General features: G+C 43.4%; 1 protein-coding gene across 1 annotated transcript in view; it reads left to right on the top strand.

Annotated features, from left to right (window-relative positions):
• Positions 1 to 14,997, top strand: part of LOC309550298 (3-galactosyl-N-acetylglucosaminide 4-alpha-L-fucosyltransferase FUT3-like) — a gene marked incomplete at both ends in the record, with an annotated part of 45,281 nt that extends 30,284 nt beyond the window's left edge. Inside the window, one exon of the mRNA XM_082250700.1 lies at positions 13,869 to 14,997. Within this exon, the coding sequence (XP_082106826.1) occupies positions 13,869 to 14,997 (1,129 nt within the window). The remainder of the gene's footprint in view (positions 1 to 13,868) is intronic.
• Positions 14,998 to 21,759: the final 6,762 nt, after the last annotated feature.

Here is a 21,759-nt window from a genome sequence, read left to right as displayed (position 1 = left end):
GGTGGCGCCCTCTACTGCGCAGTAGGTAGATTTATATTTTTCTCTTTTGTATCTGTAACTATAAACTAAAAAAAATAAAATAAAAAATAAATGTTATTTCCCAAATATATATTCGGACTGTCCTCTTGTAGTATGGGATGATTTCATTACTATTTATTTATTATAGTCATTTATACAGAGTGCTATACATTCTGTCCAATCGCATTGGCACCTGTCCTCAAAGAGCTTACAATCTAAGGTCCCTAGCTCAGATACATGGACCAATTTAGACAGGAGCCAAATAACCCACAAGCATGTTTTTGGAATGCAGGACACTCCAATCAGACACTTACAATTTTTGGCAACGCAATGCACTGCTGTGCATTGTTAGGCACTGTGGTGCTGTGCATTGTTAGGCACTGTGGTGCTGTGCATTGCCAGTCACTGTGGTGCTGTGCGTTGTCAGGCACTGTGGTGCTGTGCATTGTCAGGCACTGTGGTTTTGTGCATTGCCAGGCACTGTGGTGCTGTGCATTGTCAGTCACTGTGGTGCTGTGCGTTGTCAGGCACTGTGGTGCTGTGCATTGTCAGGCACTGTGGTTTTGTGCATTACCAGGCACTGTGGTGCTGTGCATTGTTAGGCACTGTGGTGCTGTACATTGTAATGCACTGTGGTGCTGTGCATTGTCAGGCACTGTGGTGCTGTGCATTGACAGACACTGTGGTGCTGTGCATTGTCAGGCACTGTGGTGAGGTGCATTGACATGCACTGTGGTGCTGTGCATTGTTAGGCACTGTGGTGCTGTGCATTGTTAGGCACTGTGGTGCTGTGCATTGTCAGACACTGTGGTGCTGTGCATTGTTAGGCACTGTGGTGCTGTGCATTGTCAGACACTGTGGTGCTGTGCATTGTTAGGCACTGTGGTGCTGTGCAATGTCAGGCATTGTGGTGCTGTGCATTGTTAGGCACTGTGGTGCTCTGCATTGTCAGTTACTGTGGTGCTGTGCATTGTCAGGCACTGTGGTGCTGTGCATTGTCAGGCACTGTGGTGCTGTGCATTGTCAGGCACTGTGGTGCTGTGCATTGTCAGTTACTGTGGTGCTGTGCATTGTCAGGCATTGTGGTGCTGTGCATTGTCAGTCACTGTGGTGCTGTGCATTGTCAGGCACTGTGGTGCTGTGCATTGTCAGGCACTGTGGTGCTGTGCATTGTCAGGCACTGTGGTGCTGTGCATTGTTAGGCACTGTGGTGCTGTGCATTGTTAGGCACTGTGGTGCTGTGAATTGTCAGGCACTGTGGTGCTGTGCATTGTCAGGCACTGTGGTGCTGTGCATTGTTAGGCATTGTGGTGCTCTGCATTGTCAGGCACTGCGGTGCAATGCAACACAGCCACAAAATGATAGGCACAGCCATGCACAAAGGAACATGCATTATTGCAATGCAGAGGTGTAAATGGGCCTCCTAATGTCTTTGAGGGCCCATTTACACTTGTGTGTTGTGGCAACACACACTAAAACACTAGAAACGCGTTGCCGAGATGCATGGTAACACACTCGCTCTCGGCGCATTGCGATTCCATCCATTGTGAATAGCTCCCCAAGACTTTGAAAAGTAGAGCCCAATGCAACACAGATTAAAGAGTCATACACATGGTGACAATAACTAAATAATGGGCTGCCTATATGCAAGGCACGGTAATGCATGTTATATTTGACCCTTTAGACCAGGAAAACTACAGCCCTCCAGCTGTTGTGGAACTACACATCCCATGAGGCATTGTAAAACTCTGACATTCACAGACATGACTAGGCATGATGGGAATTGTAGTTCCTGAACAACTGGAGAGCCATAGTTTGAAGACCCCTGCTTCAGACCTATCACCATTTTTATTGCTTGTCTTATCAATAGATCTTATAGCTCTTAGAGTGTTTCACACTGCCCCCTGCTGTGCTTTAGCAGCAGTGCGGGTTCAGTGCGTTTTTTATGTTGGTTAGCTGTGCTTTCCCATAGACTTATATTATGCAGGACACTTGGTGCGCTTTCAGAAGATGCAGAAAAACTGCAAGGCTTACTAGAAGTTGAAAACCAGGCTACGCTAGGGTTACCACCTCATTCCTTTAAACCAGGACACATATTAATTACACAGGTTCTAAGGCTAATATAATGCAGATAAGGCACCAAGTGAGTTTAATTACCACCTTAATCAGCCACAGAACCTGTGTAATTAATGTGTCCTTGTTTGGGATGAGGTGGCAACCCTAGCGCAGTGTGGTTTTCAGCTTCTAGTAAGTCTTGCAGTTTTTGTGCATCTTCTGAAAGTGCACCAATAGTCCTTGCAAGCGGGACATAATACCGTAGAAGTCTATGGGGAAAGCACAGCTAACCCACATGAAAACCGGGTTGAAGGGTGAAACCTCCTTGATTTAGGCATCAATGACCTTGGGTCATAAAAGGGTTAAAGAGAAAATGTTTCATTTTGCCATCAATTAAAGGCAGACAATATAGAGGGAACACACCCAATGCCTGGATTTCATCTCCCCAGGGCTGGAAGCATGACCAGTGGAAGGTAAGGGATTGGAGGAATGGAGGATTGGAGGATTGGAGGATTGGAGGATTGGAGGATTGGAGGATTGGAGGATTGGAGGAATGGAGGAATGGAGGAATGGAGGAATGGAGGATTGGAGGAATGGAGGAATGGAGGATTGGAGGAATGGAGGATTGGAGGAATGGAGGATTGGAGGATTGGAGGAATGGAGGATTGGAGGAATGGAGGATTGGAGGAATGGAGGATTGGAGGAATGGAGGATTGGAGGAATGGAGGATTGGAGGAATGGAGGATTGGAGGAATGGAGGATTGGAGGAATGGAGGATTGGAGGAATGGAGGATTGGAGGATTGGAGGATTGGAGGATTGGAGGAATGGAGGATTGGAGGATTGGAGGATTGGAGACATGAGCTGGCCCTGGGCTCATCTCATCATGGTTGGCCAAATCATGCAATGATTTCCCATGTTCATCCACCTGGGGGTGGGGTTCTGATGTGGCGATCAGATCTGATCACCTTGTCTGACCAAAGGTCCCATTCACATTTCACAATTTGGTATCACGCAGCAGAATCTCCACAATTCTGCCGGGGATTACAAATTGCAGCAGGACGCATGAAGCACTTTTTGGTGCCATCACTCTTCAATGGCACCCCAAAGGCGATGCGATTCTGCCACGATCGCGCTAAAATGCTTTTGTTTTAAAGACCTACTACACTTATTTCCCCAAAAAGGAGCACGCATAGGGCAGCCAATGAAGTTAGCGGACTGCCCTATGTGCTACAGGCAAAATCGCGTGCAAATAGCCCAACCAAAAGCGCAAATGGGTTACGCAAAAGTGTGAAGGGTCTCCGCTGTTTAACTGTGACCTGCTGATCCAAGGTTGCGGTTCCCTGCTTGCCTTACCCTGCCACACATGCCATTGATGCTGCTTGAACCCTACACTGTCTGGAACTGTACTGTGTCGAAAGTGGGGTACACACTAAAATCAGGCGAACGATCGTCCGATTTTCCTCGTATCACAGCAAATCGGAAACCGATGAACGAAAATTCTCATACGACAAAGGTTTTTTTTTTTTTTTGTTTTGTTTTCTGATCATGCTTCGTACGAAAATGGTACACATTAACCAGTTCCGGACCGGCAGCCCCTCCTGCGCGAACCGACGTAGCCCTACGTCGGCCGTGCGCCTGCTTCTAGAGGTGGAGCACGCACTGCTAGGGGGTGAGCGCACGCTTCTGCCCCCACTCAGCAGCGGGGACTCTGATGCATGGGGCCGACGACCGCGATCGTTGCCGGCCACCCGCGATAGCTCCCTGCTGAGAGAGAACGGGCAGCTGTTGTAAACACAGCTGACTGTTCTTCTCTCTGGAATGATCACAGAGCCCCTGTGATCCTTCTATATAGGATCACACGTCTCTATGATCATTCCACAAGCCACGCCCCCATACAGTTAGAAACACACCCCCCCCCCCCCGGGCTCACACCTAACCCTTTGATCGCCCCTGGGTTAACCCCTTCCCTGCCAGTGTCATTATTATTATTCCCAGAATAGAAGGTGTGTGGAACCTATTGAAGGGGTGGAGTTGGACACTATAGCCTGCTTAACATCAGGGACATTGGTGACATTCGCCTGCTCCTCACGGCGAGTGGTCTGCCAGATTCTGAAAGAAGCTGACCTGTCTAACACTACTTGCCAAAACCTGACCTTTGATGCAAGCATTACCTCAAGCAAGACCAATTATGAATTTCTCATTGGCCTGGCACTCGCTGTGTTTTCTAGCTTCCTGATTGGCAGCAGTGTCATTCTGAAGAAAAAGGGGGCTCTTACACCTATCTGAGAAGGGTAGGACTCGGGCAGGTGCTGGTGGACATGGGTATCTGAAGGACTGGCTGTGGTGGGCTGGTCTTTTAACAATGAATGACATACCGTGGTTAAAAGAGCATATCGCCCAAAAAGGAGAGGAGTATACAGTATACTATTGCTGAGACCCATATACATATATCTTGAAGTACTACATATGGTTTGGAGATTGTCGACATATATAAGTATTATACCCATTGGAGAAGATCAAGAGGTCCTATATGGTGAAAGATTTTACCTAAACGCTCATTTGAGTGTGAATGGAGGTGAGCGGCCATTACACCTAATGCTGGATTGTTAGCTCACCTACCACTGCACCTGGCTGTCACCGGAAATTTTGGCTTCATCTTTTTAGCCACTTGATCTTTTAAATCAGGGGTGGGGAACCTACGTTTCGGGGGCCGTATGCGGCCCCCGAAGTCATCTGGTCCGGCCCCCCATGAAGCTCAGTCTGTGTCTCTCAGCTGATCTGTCAGAATGGAGCCGATGCTTCCTGTATAGTTCCTGCTCCATTATTACAGTCTGAGTGAGTCACAGGCGGAGTGATATCAAATGCACTCCGCCTGTGACCAATACAAGAAACATCACCTCTTCCTCCAGCGTGGCGCTGCTACACTTCTCCTAGCCAGCAGTACCAGCCAGAGCCAGCAGTACCAGCCAGTGCCAGCAGTACCCACAGCAGTACCCGCCTGAGCCAGCAGTACCAGCCAGCAGTACCCACAGCACAGTATCAGCCATCAGTACCAGCCTGAGCCAGCAGTACCTACAGCACAGTACCAGCCTGAGTCAGCAGTACCCACAGCAGTACCAGCCAGCAGTATCAGCCTGAGCCAGCAGTACCATCCAGCAGTACTCGCAGGCGCAGCACAGTACAAGCCAGCAGTACCAGCCTGAGCCAGCAGTACCCACCAGCAGTTCTTTTCAAAACTTACCACCACAAAAAAGTCGACTGCGCTCCAGACTGACCGACGCAAACCTGGGAAACCTGTTGTGAGTAGCAACATCATCAATACCAGCTAACATCACACACCTCACCAAAGAGAAGCAGTTGCAGCCATCACATTAGGGGTGAGTTAATTAAATGTTTGACCAAATATAACAGGCTAATTTTTAAGGTGATAATTTTGTACGGCCCCCGAATGATTTTATAAATACCCAAATGGCCCTTGGCAGAAAAAAGGTTCCCCACCCCTGTTTTAAATGGACATTCGAGCACTTTATTTACTCCCTGCAATCATCTTTTTATAGTCATTACTTTTTTCTATGGACTTTCTAGCACCTTATTTATTCACGTTTTATATCAGCACTTATATATATTAGTTTATGAATATATTTACATATATAATTTATTGAGATTTTCTGGATTTATACTGCTTATCTTTTCATCATTTTCTCCACTATATTTTCACATTTGGATTTTTTAATTATTCTAAGAAGCTGAATCACTGTCACATTTTCCAGCTACTGGTGTTTAATAGGATATCACTACTCCTGCACTTATCATTTTATTATTTTTTATATATACATTTTCTTCATGTATTTTTTTACCATATATTTATGATTATTTGATTGATCATTGCATCTTTTTTTTATTACACTTTGGAGACTTACTGTGACTCGATTATACTAGTATTTATATTTTTTTTATTACACGGGTTTTTACTATTGTATCTTTTAGACCCTGTTCAGACAGGGGCGACACGACTTGATGGGGCGACCTGTGAAGTCGCGGTGCACAGCGTGCGGCGCGACTTGCACGGACTTCATATAATTGAAGTCAATGCAAGTCGCCTCCAGGTCGCCCCAAAGTAGTACAGGACCCTTTTTCTAAGTCGGAGCGACTTGTGTCGCTCCTATTAGAATGGGTCCTGTCCATACAATGGCGAGCGACCCACCGCGACTTGGTCGCCTGACAAGTCGCGCTAGTGTGAATGGGGACTTACACCACACTGCGGATATTTATTGTGATCTGATTACATCACTGCATCATCTATTTCTTATAACATTTGTTACTTCGAGTTTTACACATTTACTCTTTTTATCATCGGGTGGTCCATCACTTTTAAGGATCGGAGCGCTGATTCTCTCTATTTCATAAGTGCATATTTTTAGCACTGATTATTGTAGTAATGTCACTGGCCCCCCTAAAAGTGTCAAAAATGTAAGTTAGGGGTCCGATCTGTCCGCCGCAATGTCGCAGTCCCGCTAGAAATTTCAGATCACCACCATTACTAGTAAAAATAAAAAGAAAATGACATAAATTTTTCCCGTAGTTTGTAGACGCGATAACTTTTGCACAAACCAATCAAAATACGCTTGTTGTGATTTTTTTTTTGGCCTAAAATGTTAGAAAAATTTTATTTTTTATTTTTTTTTATTTTTTTGGGGGGGGGGGGGGGTGGAATTGTTCTATAGCAAAATGTGAAAAATATTGTTTTTTTTTTTTTTTTTTTTTTTTTTTTTTTTATTTATAGCGCAAAAAATAAAAATCGCACAGGTGATGAAATACCACCAAAAGAAAGCTCTATTTGTGAGAAAAAAAGGATATCAATTTTATTTGGGTACAGCGTCGTACGTCCGAGCAATTGTCCATTAAATTAACGCAGTGCCTAATCGCAAAAAATGGCCTGGTCAATAAGGGGGCAAATCCTTCCGGATTCCAAAAATCATAAATTTTTTAAAAACTTTGGAATTTGTCCCTTTGAGAATTTTCGTAAGAAAATTCGGAATCAGCTGTAAAAAGTTGTGTACACACTATACGAAAATTGTTTGGACAAAAATGTTCGCCCGATTTTCTTATAGTTTGTATGAGCCTTAAGTGGAGTTATACTCCTCTTCATGTTCCTGCAAATCTAAAGCCTCGTGTGCACTGCAGCTCAAAAAAATGCCCATTTTACGTGCGTTTGATTTGTATTTTTTTACTGCCCCTCCATGTTCATGCATGCTTTGCCATTTGCAAGCGTCTTGTAGCGGAAAAAAAAATCACTTGTTCGTTCAGGAGAGGAGCAATTGGACAACGCTCCTAAATGCGCCTAGACACGCCTAAGCATTAGTTAGTTCTTGAGCGCCCAATCATTTCAATGGCCAGGAAAAACAATTATGGCCATGGAAATTAACCACTAAAAAACCAGGCTTTTTTTTGGCACTTTTTGTTTAAATTTGCAATTTTTTGCTAGAAAATTACCTAACCCCCCAGACATTATAAATTATTTATTTTTTTTAGCTGAGACCCTAGGGAATAAAATGGCAATCGTTGCAATTTTTTACATGTATATACATGGCATTTGCGCAGCGGTTTTTCAAAGGCAATTTTTTTTTTAATGAATATATTTTAATGAACTAAAAAAAAAAAATAAAAAAAATAATAAAATCCAATATTTACCCCGTATTTTTTTTTTTTTTAAATGTGAAAGATTTTACCGAGTAAACAGATACCTAACATGTCATGCTTTAAAATTGTTAATGGCAACAAACTACGGTACCTAAAAATCTCAATAGGCGACACTTTAAACGCTTTTACAGGTTACCTGTGTAGAGTTACAGAGGAGGTCTAGCGCTAGAATTTATCATTTTCACTCTTAACATTTGTGACAATGCCTCACGTGTGTGGTGCGATCGCCGCTCACGACTTACGTATGCGTTCACTTATACGCGTGAGCATGGAGGGATGGGGGAACTTTATTTTTTTTTTCTTATTTATTTAACTTTTTTTTTTTTTTCAATCACTTTTATTACTATTACAAGAAATGTAAACATACCTTTTAATAGAAATAAAAAAGACAGATCCTCTTTATGGAGAGATCTAAGGGTCAAAAAAATCTCTTCTTTACCTTTTTAAAAGCAAAAGATCAACAAAAAAAAATTCTGATGTTTTGCTTTACAAAAAAAAGAAAATGAAATAAAAAAAAAAAAAAAAAAAAAAATATATATATATATATATATATATATATATATATATATATATATATATATATATATGTATGTATGTGTGCGCTCTCAGCCTGGACTAGATGTGACGTCATGACGTCGCTCCAGTCCTCCAAGGCCATAGAGGTGATTAAAGAGTATCTACTCTTTGATTGCCTATGGGAGCAGTCGGCCACACCGTCAAATCCTTTCTCAAGTGAACTGGTTACCCTGTAATTTTTTTTAAAATGTGAACGATGTTACCAAGTAAATCGATGCCTAACATGTCATGCTTTAAAATTTCCCATGCTCATGGAATGGCAACAAACTACAGTAATTAAACATTTCAATAGGCAATGCTTTAAATGCCTTTACAGGTTACCTGTTTAGAATTAGAGGAGGTCTAGCTGTAGAATTTATTGTGCTCACTCTAACATTCGTGGCAATACCTCCCATGTGTGGTGTGATCACCGTTCACGACTAAAGTATGCGCTCACTTATACGTGCGAGCATGGAGGGATGAGGGGCACTTTTTATTTATTTTTTCTTATCTATTTTACTTTTTTTTTCAATCACTTTTGCAAGAGATGAAAACAAACCTTGTAATAGAAATAAACATGACAGGTCCTCTTTATGGAGAGATCTGGGGTCAAAAAGACCCCAAATCTCTTAACCTTTAAAGCAAAAGATTCAATGATCTTTAATGGAGAGTGTGGAGAAGATGGCTAGAGCCTTAGGCTTCAGTGGTAAGGGCTTGTAGAAGTGTCTAAACTTTTCTGATTGTTCATACAAATGCAGAGAACACTGTATTCAAGAAGCACCTGATTCATGTCTGTTGTGGAAATTTTGATAGACATTTCTTTAGTTAAATAGTCATAATGTCTCCCAGTGTCAAATTTTACTGATAATCGCCGTTTACAGTGATTGTCGCTTCAACTGTCATTGCAGGAAAGACTTGTTTAGTGAAAATCTTCCATTGGATGAGATGGCACAATACTAGTAGCAGAGACAGTCCATCGCACAGATCTATGTCTACAGTTCGGGGCCCTGTACTGCTGAGATATGTCTGTGATATGGAAATTCTTAGCATTTTACCAAGATAAATAGATGGTTCCTTTTAGTCACATTTGATCGGTGTGACTGGGGGGCTGCTGCTATTATCTTATTCAGATAAAACCTCATCAACTGGAACAAATAAAATGGTCACTATCAAAAATGCTTTATATATGAATCAGGTTTGATGAAGACCCACTAACAAGTAATGGACTCATGTTTATGGATTGACATGAATGAACAATGAAAAGCCATGTGCCCCTTGTGGTAGTTGAGCCCTTTGTTCGCTCGTGTCCATTTATGGGCATGTACTCCAGTTTCTATTGTGTTTTTTTGAATGTATACTTGTTCTGTGATTGGTGGTTTTGAAGCCACTCCCTGTAACTCCCTTTTGTTAAATAAACCTGATGTGTCCTGGAGGAGGGCAGTTACTCAGAGGGACCCTCCAGAGAGCATTGGATTGACTACGGCAAGCGTGTCTTTTCATTTCTTTGCTACCAGCGCTTGGTAAACCGTTACACAAAAGAGCGGTACAATTGTACTTTTCAGTACAAGCTATTAATGGAGCTTGGTGCGTAATAATCTTGAGCGTACTGAAGCGGGTTTCTATGCTCCAAGCCCTATTAATTTCCACGACAATGTTGCCTTTGAGGGATGCCATCTTTACAATTTTAGCTGTATTGCCCTTATTGGAGTGTAAAATGTCCATGGAATGGTCCTGGTCCCTAGAATGAGTACTAGCACTGCCTGATCATTTCTCGGGTGAACCTGTGGAAATGGTAAGCCCAAGAAAAAAAAAAAACACTGGCGAGCGGCAGGAGGGGACGTTCGAAAGCATTCCAGGGGCCCATGAGCCGCTCGGAATGCTTTCATAAAAAGCTGGACGCCGGCTGAAAAAAACGATACCAGGGTTATGGCTGATAGCTTCAGCCATAAGTCTGGTAAGCCACTTGCAAGGAGAAAAGTATTCAGAAGAGCAGCGAGCTGGGCAAATGCCTGGTGTGCATGGGACCTTACTGACTTTTTTTTATGTTGGCATGGGGTTCTCCTTAAAATCCATACCAGACCTAAGGGTATGGTATGGTTTTGGTGGGGGGGGGGGGGACGCAGGCCATTTTTTTTAACATTATTCTATTGCCGACAATGCAATAGACCACCAGCTATTCACTGTGCCCTAACTGGGCAAAGCTTTGCCCAGTCAGGGCTTAGAATGCACTGTGCAGCACTCAGTGCATTGTGGATTGCTCAGTGGGCGAACATCCCGCCGAGTGACCCGCAAATTTGCCTGTTCACCCGTTCAGCGAACAACCAAAGTTTGGGCCGAACTTTAGTTTGGCTCGAACCATTCGACCATCTCTAGCGTTGTGTCAAAAAAAGTCCTGCATGCAGTGCACCATGCCTGCAATGAAGTGGGGTGAACCGGGCTCATAGGAGACAAGGAATTTTGTCTTGGCCACGCGGTGGGGCTGAGCTGGAATAGCCAACCAATGCTGTCCCACTGTGTGTGGTGTGAGCCTAGCCTTATTGGCAGTGTAAGGCACCGTTCACGTCTCAGTGTTTCTGATCGAGCAACAAACCGCACAAACACGCTGAAAACACGTATCAAGCTTGCGTTGCTCTTAAATGTTAATGGCACCCCAAGCGCGGGTGGTGGGCGTACGTTTGTCATGCTGCAAATGCACCAAAAAACACGTCACACTCTAGTCCTAAAAAAGTGCAGGAGCTTCTTTGGGGCATTTGTCCCGCATAGGTATGTGCGTTAACACTTAAAAAACAGGGACATGAGTTCCAGCTACTAGTGTTATTCCATCAGGTGCTTCTACCATACTACTCAAATACAAGAGCCTTTGCCTTTAATTAGTCTCTGCGTGTGTGCTCCCCCTCTATTGGGTGCCTATTACCACGCATTTAGGGCCTGGTTGCAAAGGGTCAAAAGTGATCATTGCCATCTTAGCCACACTAGTGGTTAGGGGCCAATACAACCCTGCAGTTGAGCCACACACTTCTTCATGTGTGCCAACTGCACTTATATACATTAATATGCACAGTCATAACATTGATCACCCATCATAACCCATCAAGGCATGGACTCCACTAGACCTCCACCATCATCTCCATTTCCCTTATATCAGTGGTCTCCAATCTGGCCCGAAGGCTGGATCTGGACCTTTTCTTGCCTTTGTCTGGCCCTTGAGGCACTATTTCTTCTATTGACACCTATAATGAGGCAACATTCCTTTCACTGATACCAACAGTGAGGGATTATTCCTCCCAATGACACCAATGATGAGGCACAATTCCTCCCAACTGATACCAACAATACAGCATAATTCCCCACTGACACCAACGATGGAGCACTATTCCTCCCACTGACACCAATGATTGGGCATTATTCCTCCCACTAACACCAACGATGGGGCACTATTCCTCCCAACTGATACCAACAATACAGCATAATTCCTCCCGCTGACATCAACAAGGTTCTTGTCACTAATACCAATAATGGGGCACTATTCCTCCCACTAACACCAATGATGGGGCACTATTCCTCCCACTAACACCAACGATGGGGCACTATTCCTCCCACTGACACCAATGATTGGGCACTATTCCTCCCACTAACACCAACGATGGGGCACTATTCCTCCCACTAACACCAACGATGGGGCACTATTCCTCCCACTGACACCAATGATTGGGCACTATTCCTCCCACTAACACCAACGATGGGGCACTATTCCTCCCAACTGATACCAACAATACAGCATAATTCCTCCCGCTGACATCAACGATGGGGCAAGGTTCTTGTCACTAATACCAATAATGGGGCACTATTCCACCTGCTACTGACCACATTTTTTTTTTTTAAATCCCACTGACTTCCAAGCCTGAGACATTGTAGACTTCCATTGATGCTGGGGCATTTCCTACTCTCACTGGCCACAGTCAAGCCCCCCTAAAGTCTGTAAAGCAGGAAACTGGTCCTTTGTTTAAGAAGTTTGGAGACCCCTGCCTTAGATAGAAGATGACAGCTCCCGAAGCTGTAATTTGGCCAGTTTTAAAAACAGCATCATGTGCGTGCCGAGTCATCTGGGGTTTTTTTTTTTTTTGCCACGGCAATGGGAGGCAGTCATCATGATTGATGATGGATTTTCAACAAGGGACTTTTTCTTTTCTTTAAAAAAGGTCAAATGTTTGGGTGGTTTTATTTCTGTTTTAACCACTTAAGCCCCGGAAGATTTTATCCCCTTCCTGACCAGGGTTTTTTTTGCGATTTTTTTTTTTACTGCGTGATTTTAACGGACAATTGCGCGGTCGTGCGACGCTGTACCTTAACGAAATTCACGTCCTTTTTTTCCCACAAACAGAGCTTTCTTTTGGTGGTATTTGATCACCTGTGCGATTTTTTGATCATGCGCTATAAACAAAAAAAGAGCGTAAATTTTGCAAAAATAACAATATTTTTCACTTTTTTTTATATGAAATCCCCCCCAAAAAAATGTAAAAATCAAAATTTTTTAACATTTTCGGCCAATTTGTTTTATGCTACCTATGTTTGGTAAAAAAAATCGCAAAAAGCGTATTTTGATTGGTTTGCGCAAAAGTTATCGCGTTTACTAACAAAGGGAAAGATTTTTGTCATTTTTAGTGTTTTTTTTTTTTAACAAGTAATGGCGGCGATCTGCGATTTTATTTTTTTTGCGGTACTGCGACATTGCGGCGGACAGATAGGACCCTTGACTGACATTTTTGACACTTTTGGGGGTACCAGTGACATTACTGCAGTAATCAGTGCTATACATATGCACTGTTACTGTAAAAATGACACTGGCAGGGAAGGAGTTAACTGTATTGGAGAGGGAGGGGTTAAGTGTGTCCTAGGGGCGTGTTTCTAACTGTGATGGGACATGTCTCCTATTGTAAAAACAGAGATCAACGGTTCTACATAGTAGAACCGTCTGATCTTCATTTTTACACAGGGGAGAATGACAGGCGGCTTGTTTACATAAGCCGCCCGCCTTTCTCCCGCTCTAACGACGATCGTAGTGTGACCGGCGGACATCGGGTCCGCCGGTCACACGCCCGGACTCCTCTGTGAACGAGCCGAGGCGGGCGCGCGCCTCAGCGGGCGCGCGCTCGCCCGCTATTGGCTCAAAACCCGGTGACAGGCTAGCAACGTAGATCTACGTCACTCTGCCTGGCCGGGGCTGACTGCCGCAGTATATATACTGTGCGCAGTCGGCAAGCGGTTAAAATTCTGTCATATTTGGGCTCAACCCTGTTTTCCACTGATTTCAGGGCTTTTTTCCTAATTTGAGGGGTTTCCTCTCACTGTCTGGTGAAAAGGTTGTCAACAAGACAAGAAGTGAAGAGAGGTCTTCCTAATGGAGCTTTAAACAGTAGAGACCTAACAGGGGGCAGATAGATTTACACTTTATTATGCATTTATGTAACAAAGAAAATAATGTATTTTTGATTTAGGTTTTTTTTTTTTTAATTGTATGTCACTATTTCTCATCATACAGACACACACGGACAAATCCAAATCTCGCTCCACACTCTGCTACTTCTTTGACTGACAAGTTGAAGGGTTCTCTCCTCTTCTTCAAGAATCTCCGAAGGCAATCTTTGAAATGTACACAGGCTTTCAGCTTTGTCCTGCTGCTCGGATCATTTTCCTATTATATGATTATCTTTCTGTTGGGAAAAGACCAGTCTGATCAAAATAGTGGTCAATCAGATTATGGCAAATGGAATGAGACTCCGTTGACCATATTACTTTGGACGTGGCCATTAAAATACCAGTTTCCTCTAAATAACTGTCCAAATTCTGAAGGCTCTGGCTGTTTCTACACCACGAATCGCACCTTGTATTCAAAGGCAGATGCTGTTGTTATCAGTCACAGGGATGTATATACGTCAGAAGAGCTTTTACCTCCAGTATGGAGACCACCTTACCAATACTGGATCTGGTTTAGCATGGAGTCTCCAAGCAACTGTCTAAATTTAGCCCTTATGGATAACAAAATTAACCTCACAATGACTTACCGTCTTGATTCTGATATATTTACCCCGTATGGCTGGCTGGAAAAAGCAAATGGCGAAGAAAATTTTACAATCCCCAAAAAGTCACATATGGCGGCATGGGTAGTTAGCAACTGGAATACAAAATACAGAAGAACAAAGTATTACGAGGAGTTAAAGAAATACATTCCAATCAATGTTTATGGAGAAACCGGTTTGCCTCTACCAAGGAATGAAACTTTTCAAACTCTTGCCACGTACAAGTTCTACCTTGCCTTTGAGAATTCCTTTCATGAGGATTACATCACTGAAAAGTTCTGGAAAAATGCAATAATGGTGGGAACCGTGCCCATCGTCATGGGTCCCTCGCGTAAAAATTACGAGCGATTTGTTCCAGCTGACGCTTTTATTCATGTTGATGACTTTTCATCTCCCCAAGAATTGGCCAAATATCTTTGGAGTCTGGATAAGGATGAGAACAAATACCGACAGTATTTTAACTGGAGGTTCAGATATCAGCCAGCCAAATCCAATGACATTTTTCAATCGGGGTACTGCAAAATATGTAGATCATTAAAAGCAGTCTCTCCTTTTAGGACAGTACCAAGTATTGCTGAATGGTTCAAATGAACTTTCTGGATAGACCATGATGGTCTTCGGTTAATGGTGATGATCTTGTGTAGACAATCGTGATCTTAGGTGAACAATGATGTAAAAAAATGTTGAAGCCAACAAATAACCATAAGTTGGGTGAGGTTTTAGCTTTAGATTGGAATACTAAAAAGGACCATTTTAGACTCTTGTTTCAGGAAGCTTCCATATTGTCGATGTGATGTCCATTGGTGTTTGCAGCCTTTGGAAATGTCTAATGGGCAGCAAGTGGTTGTATGATCTTGGGTAGACAGTCATGATACTGGGTGGGCAGTTATGATCCTGGGTGGCCAATGATGATCTTGGGTAGACAGTCATGATCCTGGGTGGCCAATGATGATCTTGGGTAGACAGTCATGATCGTGGGTGGGCAGTGATGATACCAGACAGTCATGATCCTGGATAAAAAATTATCATCTTGGGTGGACAATGATGCAACATAAAGTGTTGAAGCCAACAGCTAACCACGTACATTAAAGGTTTAGATTATCACAATGTGAGGTTTTAGCTTTAGATTGGAATACTATAAAGGCCATTTTTAGACTCTCGTTTCAGGAAGCTTCCATATTGTCCATGTGATGTTCATTGATATGTGCAACTTCTGGAAATATCTGATAGGCAACAACTGGTTCTAAAATCCTGAGTAGCCAGTGATGATCTTGGTTGGACAATCATGGTCCTGGGTGGCCAATGATGCTCTTGGGTAGGCAATCATAGTCCTGAGTGACTAGTGATGATCTTGGGTGGACAGTCATGGTCCTGGGTGGCCAGTAATGATCTTGGGTAGACAGTCATTTTGCTGGGTGGAAAATTATGATCTTGGATGTACAATAATGTAACAAAGTGTTGAAGCCAACAGATAACAACATGTATGAAAAGTTCAGTTTATCACCAGGTAACTTTTTTAGCTTTAGTTTGGAATACTAAAAAGACTAATTTTAGACTCTTGTTTCAGGACGCTTCCTTATTGTCCACGTGATGTCAGTTGGTGTTGGCAGCCCCTGGAAATGTCTGATGGCAGCATGCGGTTCTATTGCTGAAACTTTAATAATACTTGTTGAAAGGGCTTCCCTTGGTATATAATACGTTCTACTTCCTGAATACAAATATGAAAAGGATAAAGGCAGAGGTATGGGAGGTGGAGGCCACAAATCCAAAGACTAAAGTGGAAGGCCCCTTTCACACTGGCTTTCCGATCGGATGCTCCATGCACTCCTATGGAGCAGAGGATGCCAGCGATGACATGTCCGCTGATACCCGATCCGATCCTGTGCGTGAAATCCAGATGGATGGAAACCCTATTTTCCATCCGTTTGGAGGATCGGATTGGATGAAAATGGACAGGCGGTCCGTTTTTCATCTGATCTCCCATAGAGGAGAGTAGGGAACTGACAGGTCCATCTCAGCACAGAGAGTGGAGACGGACCTGTCATCCACCTGCTCAGTGGGGATCGGCGGATCAATCCCCTGCTGAGCAAAACGGAGTCCACCAGGTGGAGAGTTTGTGCTAAAGAACCCAAATACTCTTGTTCAAGGTAATGCTATCCAAAAGCATAATTTCTTACAGGTGCAGAGTCGTTGGCTAAAGTTCCTTTATAAAATCCACCCAGGGATGGTGAAAACCCCTTGTAATGGTCACAGCAGGTATACAGATCTGAGAACTCAGCGAAGGGATGGTGGGAGCCTCTCACAATGTTATAATTGGCGCAGCAGGTGTGTAGATCCTTCAACTTAACCCAGGAATAATGAAGCCCCTTATAAGGGGAACTAATAGTGTACAGACCCAGGAACTCAACACATGGATGGTTGTAACTTCTCAGAAAAGACACGAAAGGTGTGCAGATCTAGGACCTCATTATAGGGATGGTGGTAACCCCTCATCATGGGTGCAACAGGTGTTTAGACCAAGGAACTCAGCCAATGGATGGTGAGAACCCCTCATAATGGGTATAGCAGGTGTGTAGTCCCAGAAAATCAGTGTATGGATGATGGAAAACCCTCATAATAGGCCCAGCAGATGTGTAGACCTGGGAACCCAGCATAGGGATGGTGGGAACCCATCATTATGAGCACAGCAGGTGTTTAGACTCAGGAACTCAGCCCATGGATGGTGGTAACCCCTCATAATAGGTTTGACAGGTGTGTAGTCCAAGAAAATCAGTGCAAGGATGATGAAAACCCATCATAATGGGCACAGTAGATGTGTAGACCTGAGAACCCCACATCCTGGGCACACCAATGTTTATACCCCAGAACTTAGCTCAGGGATGGTGTGGGCACAGCAGGTTTGCAGAACAATAAAGGTTTTTTAGCTTCAAGATTTGATTTCAGAGAGTGACCCTATCATGCCCCATTCACATTTACAAATGGGGATGACTGCAATTGCCTGACTTAGTGGGCCTTAGGTTGAAAATCCTTACTTATCATTGTGAACAAGAAGGATCACCATAGGGCTTTACCAAAGATACAAAACAAATTGGCAAAGGGCAACAGATATTCTCCACAGGGGTTTTATGAGTTTACTGTACATACCAGACATTGTATTCAATACTAGGGATGAGCGAACACGGACTTTTGGGTGTTCGGTACCTGGACATGGACCCGAACATTTTACTGTATATTTGGGATACAGTCCGTTGTTCGGTAATTTATTTAATGTTTTGGTGCGGTTTTAATGGCGCGGTTTCAACAGCTGCAGGGCAGCTAATCAACAAGCCTTTAACTAGTGCGCCCTTAGAAGCCATCACAGCCATGCCTACTAATGGCATGGCTGTGATTGGCCAGTGCAGCATGTGACCCAGCCTCTTTATAAGCTGGAGTCACGTAGCGCCGCATGTCACTCTGCTCTAACTACTGTAGGGAGAGGTTCCTGATGCTGCTGATTTGAGGGAGAGATAGGAGATTATTGGGTTGGAGATTGCTTGGGTTGGAGATTGCTTTCAGAGAAAAAATGGGACACAGGACAGAAGAATCTTCTTTAAGCAGACAGCGTTCTACATCGATTTTATTGTGTGGGGGTGCAGTGCACAATCTTTTTGCCCTGACCTGAGCCCAGTGAGGAGAAGGGAGAAAAAAATAAAAACTTTTATCAGTCTGTTAGGTGGGCGGCGTGCGGCGTGTAGCGGCCATTTAATGCAAGCTCAGTGCATACGTGTCTGCTTAATCTGGATTTTAAAAAAAAAAAACAAAACTTTTTTTCCTTCATATTTTACTGTGACATACAGCGTTTAGACACTGCTGTTCTAATCTGCTATTCAAAAAGCACCAATTTAAAGGGAAAATAATTATTTTTCTGTTTTTAGGGAAAAATCATTATTTTTCAGTTTTTCGTTCAAATGGGTTTTTATTGAATAGTGGAATAGAACAACAACAGTATCCAACCTGTTAGGTGGGCGGCGTGCAGTGGCCATTTAATGCAAGCTCAGTGCATATGTGTCTGCTTAATCTGGATTTAAAAAAAAAAAAAAAAACTTTTATTCCTTCATATTTTTCTGTGATATACAGTGTTTAGACACTGCTGTTCTAATCTGCTATTCAAAAATCACCAATTTAAAGGGAAAAATAAAAAAATGTCATTCATACGTTACTGTGAGATACACCCTTTGGATACTTTTGTTCTATTCCGCTATTCAATAAACATCCATTTAGGGAAAAAAAATTAAATTGCGGCCTAGTCTGCATATTTTACTGTGAGATACACCCGTTGGGTACTGTTCTATGCTGCTATTCAATAAACACCCATTTAGGGAAAAAATATTAAATTGCAGCCTAGTCTGCATATGTTACTGTGAGATACACCCTTTGTATACTGTTCTATGCCGCTATTCAATAAACACCCATTTAGGGAAAAAATGTTAAATTGCGGCCTAGTCTGTGTCTGTACGTGTGAGATACATCCTTTGGATACTGTTGTTCTTTTCCGCTATTCAATAAACACCCATTTAGGAAAAAAATATTAAATTGTGGCCTAGTCTGTATCTGTACGTGTGAGATGCACCCTTTGGATACTGTTGTTTTATTCTGCTATTCAAAAGAACACCCATTTAGGGGAAAATTAATAATTTTGCAGCGTTTGCTGATTATGTTACTGTGAGATACACCCTTTAAATTTGTTTGGCGCATCTCCTTCCACCACCGAGGATTGCAGGGCGCTTCAGTTTGACTCCAGTTGCTAACTCCTCCTACTCCGCTTCCTCATCCTCTACCGCCTCCGCATCACCTTAACCACCAACTTCAGCACAGCCAGGGGTAAACGACAGCAGGCAGTTTCACTGATTACTGATTTAACTGATAACAGATACTACACTTGATCTTAGCCAAAAGGTCGAGAAGCGATGCTGGTGGCATGCCCAGCCCACAACCAGGGACACATACCTTTTCCAAGGCCAGACTCAACCCAGAAGGGGGAAAAAAGCCCCCCTGCCGCCATCACCGTTCCTTATCATACACCATATACAGTTCCTTACCGTTCCTTACGTACTATACACGTACTGAATGAAGGGTCTGCCCCCTTCAACTTCTGGGTCTCCAAATTGGGCACATGGCCTGAGCTTGCCCTTTACGCCTTGGAGGTGCTGGCCTGTCCTGCAGCCAGTGTATTATCTGAACATGTATTTAGCACAGCTGGGGGCGTTATCACAGACAAGCGCAGCCACCTGTCCAGAGCCAATGTGGACAAGCTCACGTTCATTAAAATGAACCAGGCATGGATCCCACAGGACTTGTGCAGAATAGACATGTATACCGGCCTTACCCAGCCATTGTTGTATTTTTGATCTTTCTCACTCTTTTGGGGTGTACCCTAATTTAAAAAGAAATAAAATTAAAAACAAAAACCAGTGTTGGCTACCTCATCCTCCTCCACCGCCACTTCCACCTACATTGCCACATCCATCGCCACCTCAACCTCCTACTCCATATGGGCCTCGTCCTCCTAGATCAAGATGATTCTTTTTATTTTTTCTGTTTTTTATGTTATTTAAGTTATTTCCCTATCCACATTTGTTTGCAGAGCACTTGCCATGCTCTTAACAAGCTTTTGCTGCCATTTGCAGCCCTCTAGCCCTTTCCATGTTTTTTTAGAGCCATTGTAGTGCTCAAAAGTTTGGGTCACCATTGACTTCAATGGGGTTCGCAATTGGGGTCAAGTTCGGGTTAAGTCTGGGTCACGAACCCAGACTTTTTTTCCAAGTTCGGCCGGACCCGCCAAACCTGGACATCCAGGTGTTCGCTCAACTCTATTCAATACCCCTGCTATGTGACTGCCCCCCTGCTGTGTGATTACATGAATTACTCACATGGAGAAGAGATTTTTAAAGTTGAAGCTGATTCTGCTTATATATTACCTTTTCTGTCTCCTTGCTGCCTCCTCCACCGCCACTTCCACCTACATCGCCACTTCTATCGCCACCTCAACCTCCTACTCACGGCCATCTTTAATATGGATTGGACCCTGGGCAAACATTTTCTTGGGCCCCCCCATGCAATTTAGCTCTCCACCCCAATATCTCAATCTCTGTGGAAAAGTTTTGCACAGAGCAGCCCGATCCTCCTCTTCTGGGGTCCCCCAACAGCATTCCTTCATACACAAATCACAGTACCCCTTATCACATCACATCGCCCCATTACATTGCAGCAATTTTGATGCATAGTGCCCGTTTACAAATCACAACACCCCATTACATTGCAGCCATTTTCATGTCACAGTGCCCCTTTAAAAATTACAGTATCCGTTATCACATCACAGCGCCCCATTACATTGCAGCTATTTTCATGTCATAGTGCCCCTTTACAAATTACAATATCCCTTATCACATCACAGCGCCCCATTACATTGCAGTCATTTTCACATCATAGTGCCCCTTTACACATCGCAGTACCCCTTCTCAAATCACAACACCCCATTACATTGCAGCCATTTTCATGACACAGTGCCCCTTTAAAAATTACAGTACCCCTTATCACATCACAGCTACCCATTACATTGCAGCCATTTTCACATCATAGTGCCCCTTTACAAATTACAGTACCCCTTATCACATCACAGCTCCCCATTACATTGCAGCCATTTTCACATCATAGTGACCCTTTACACATCACAGTACCCCTTATCACATCCCAACACCCCATTACATTGCAGCCATTTTCACGTCATAGTGCCCCTTTGCACATCGCAGTACCCCTTATCACATTCAATACCCCGATATATTGCAGCCATTTTCACATCAATGTGTATACTAGTGTGGTATGACTTAAACCTGCAGGGGGACCAGTTTTTTTATTTGTAAATTATTTTACTACTATTTTAGGCCTGATTTACATGTATGTGGGTTGGCGGCCCACGTTTTAGAAGGGCACAGCCTCCTATTCATTTGAATGGGCTGCTATGTATGCGTTTCCCATAGAAAAAAGGTGCATGCAGCATTTTAAAATTTCAGTGGCCTTGAAATCCATCCTGCTTTTGCACCATGCAACTTACTTGCAGTTCCTGCACTGGCAAGCTTTCTGCGTTTTTAGGTATGTGGGCCATGCATTTAAAAACACAGTGCGTTTGCATGACACAGTTAACGCAAATGCACTGTGTTTTTAAATGCATGGCCCACATACCTAAAAATACAGCAAACTTGCCAGTGAAGGAACTGCAGGTAAGTCGCATGGTGCATGATGCCACTAAAATTTTAAAATGCTGCATGCACCTTTTTTTTCTGCGGGAAAGCAGCTCATTCAAATGAATAGGATGCT

The sequence above is a fragment of the Pelophylax lessonae genome, assembly GCF_965119305.1.
Source record: "Pelophylax lessonae genome assembly, chromosome: 3".
Classification (NCBI taxonomy): Eukaryota; Metazoa; Chordata; class Amphibia; order Anura; family Ranidae; genus Pelophylax; species Pelophylax lessonae.
The sequence above is the reverse complement of the archived record's forward strand: the minus strand, read 5'-3'. Positions and strand labels throughout refer to the sequence as shown.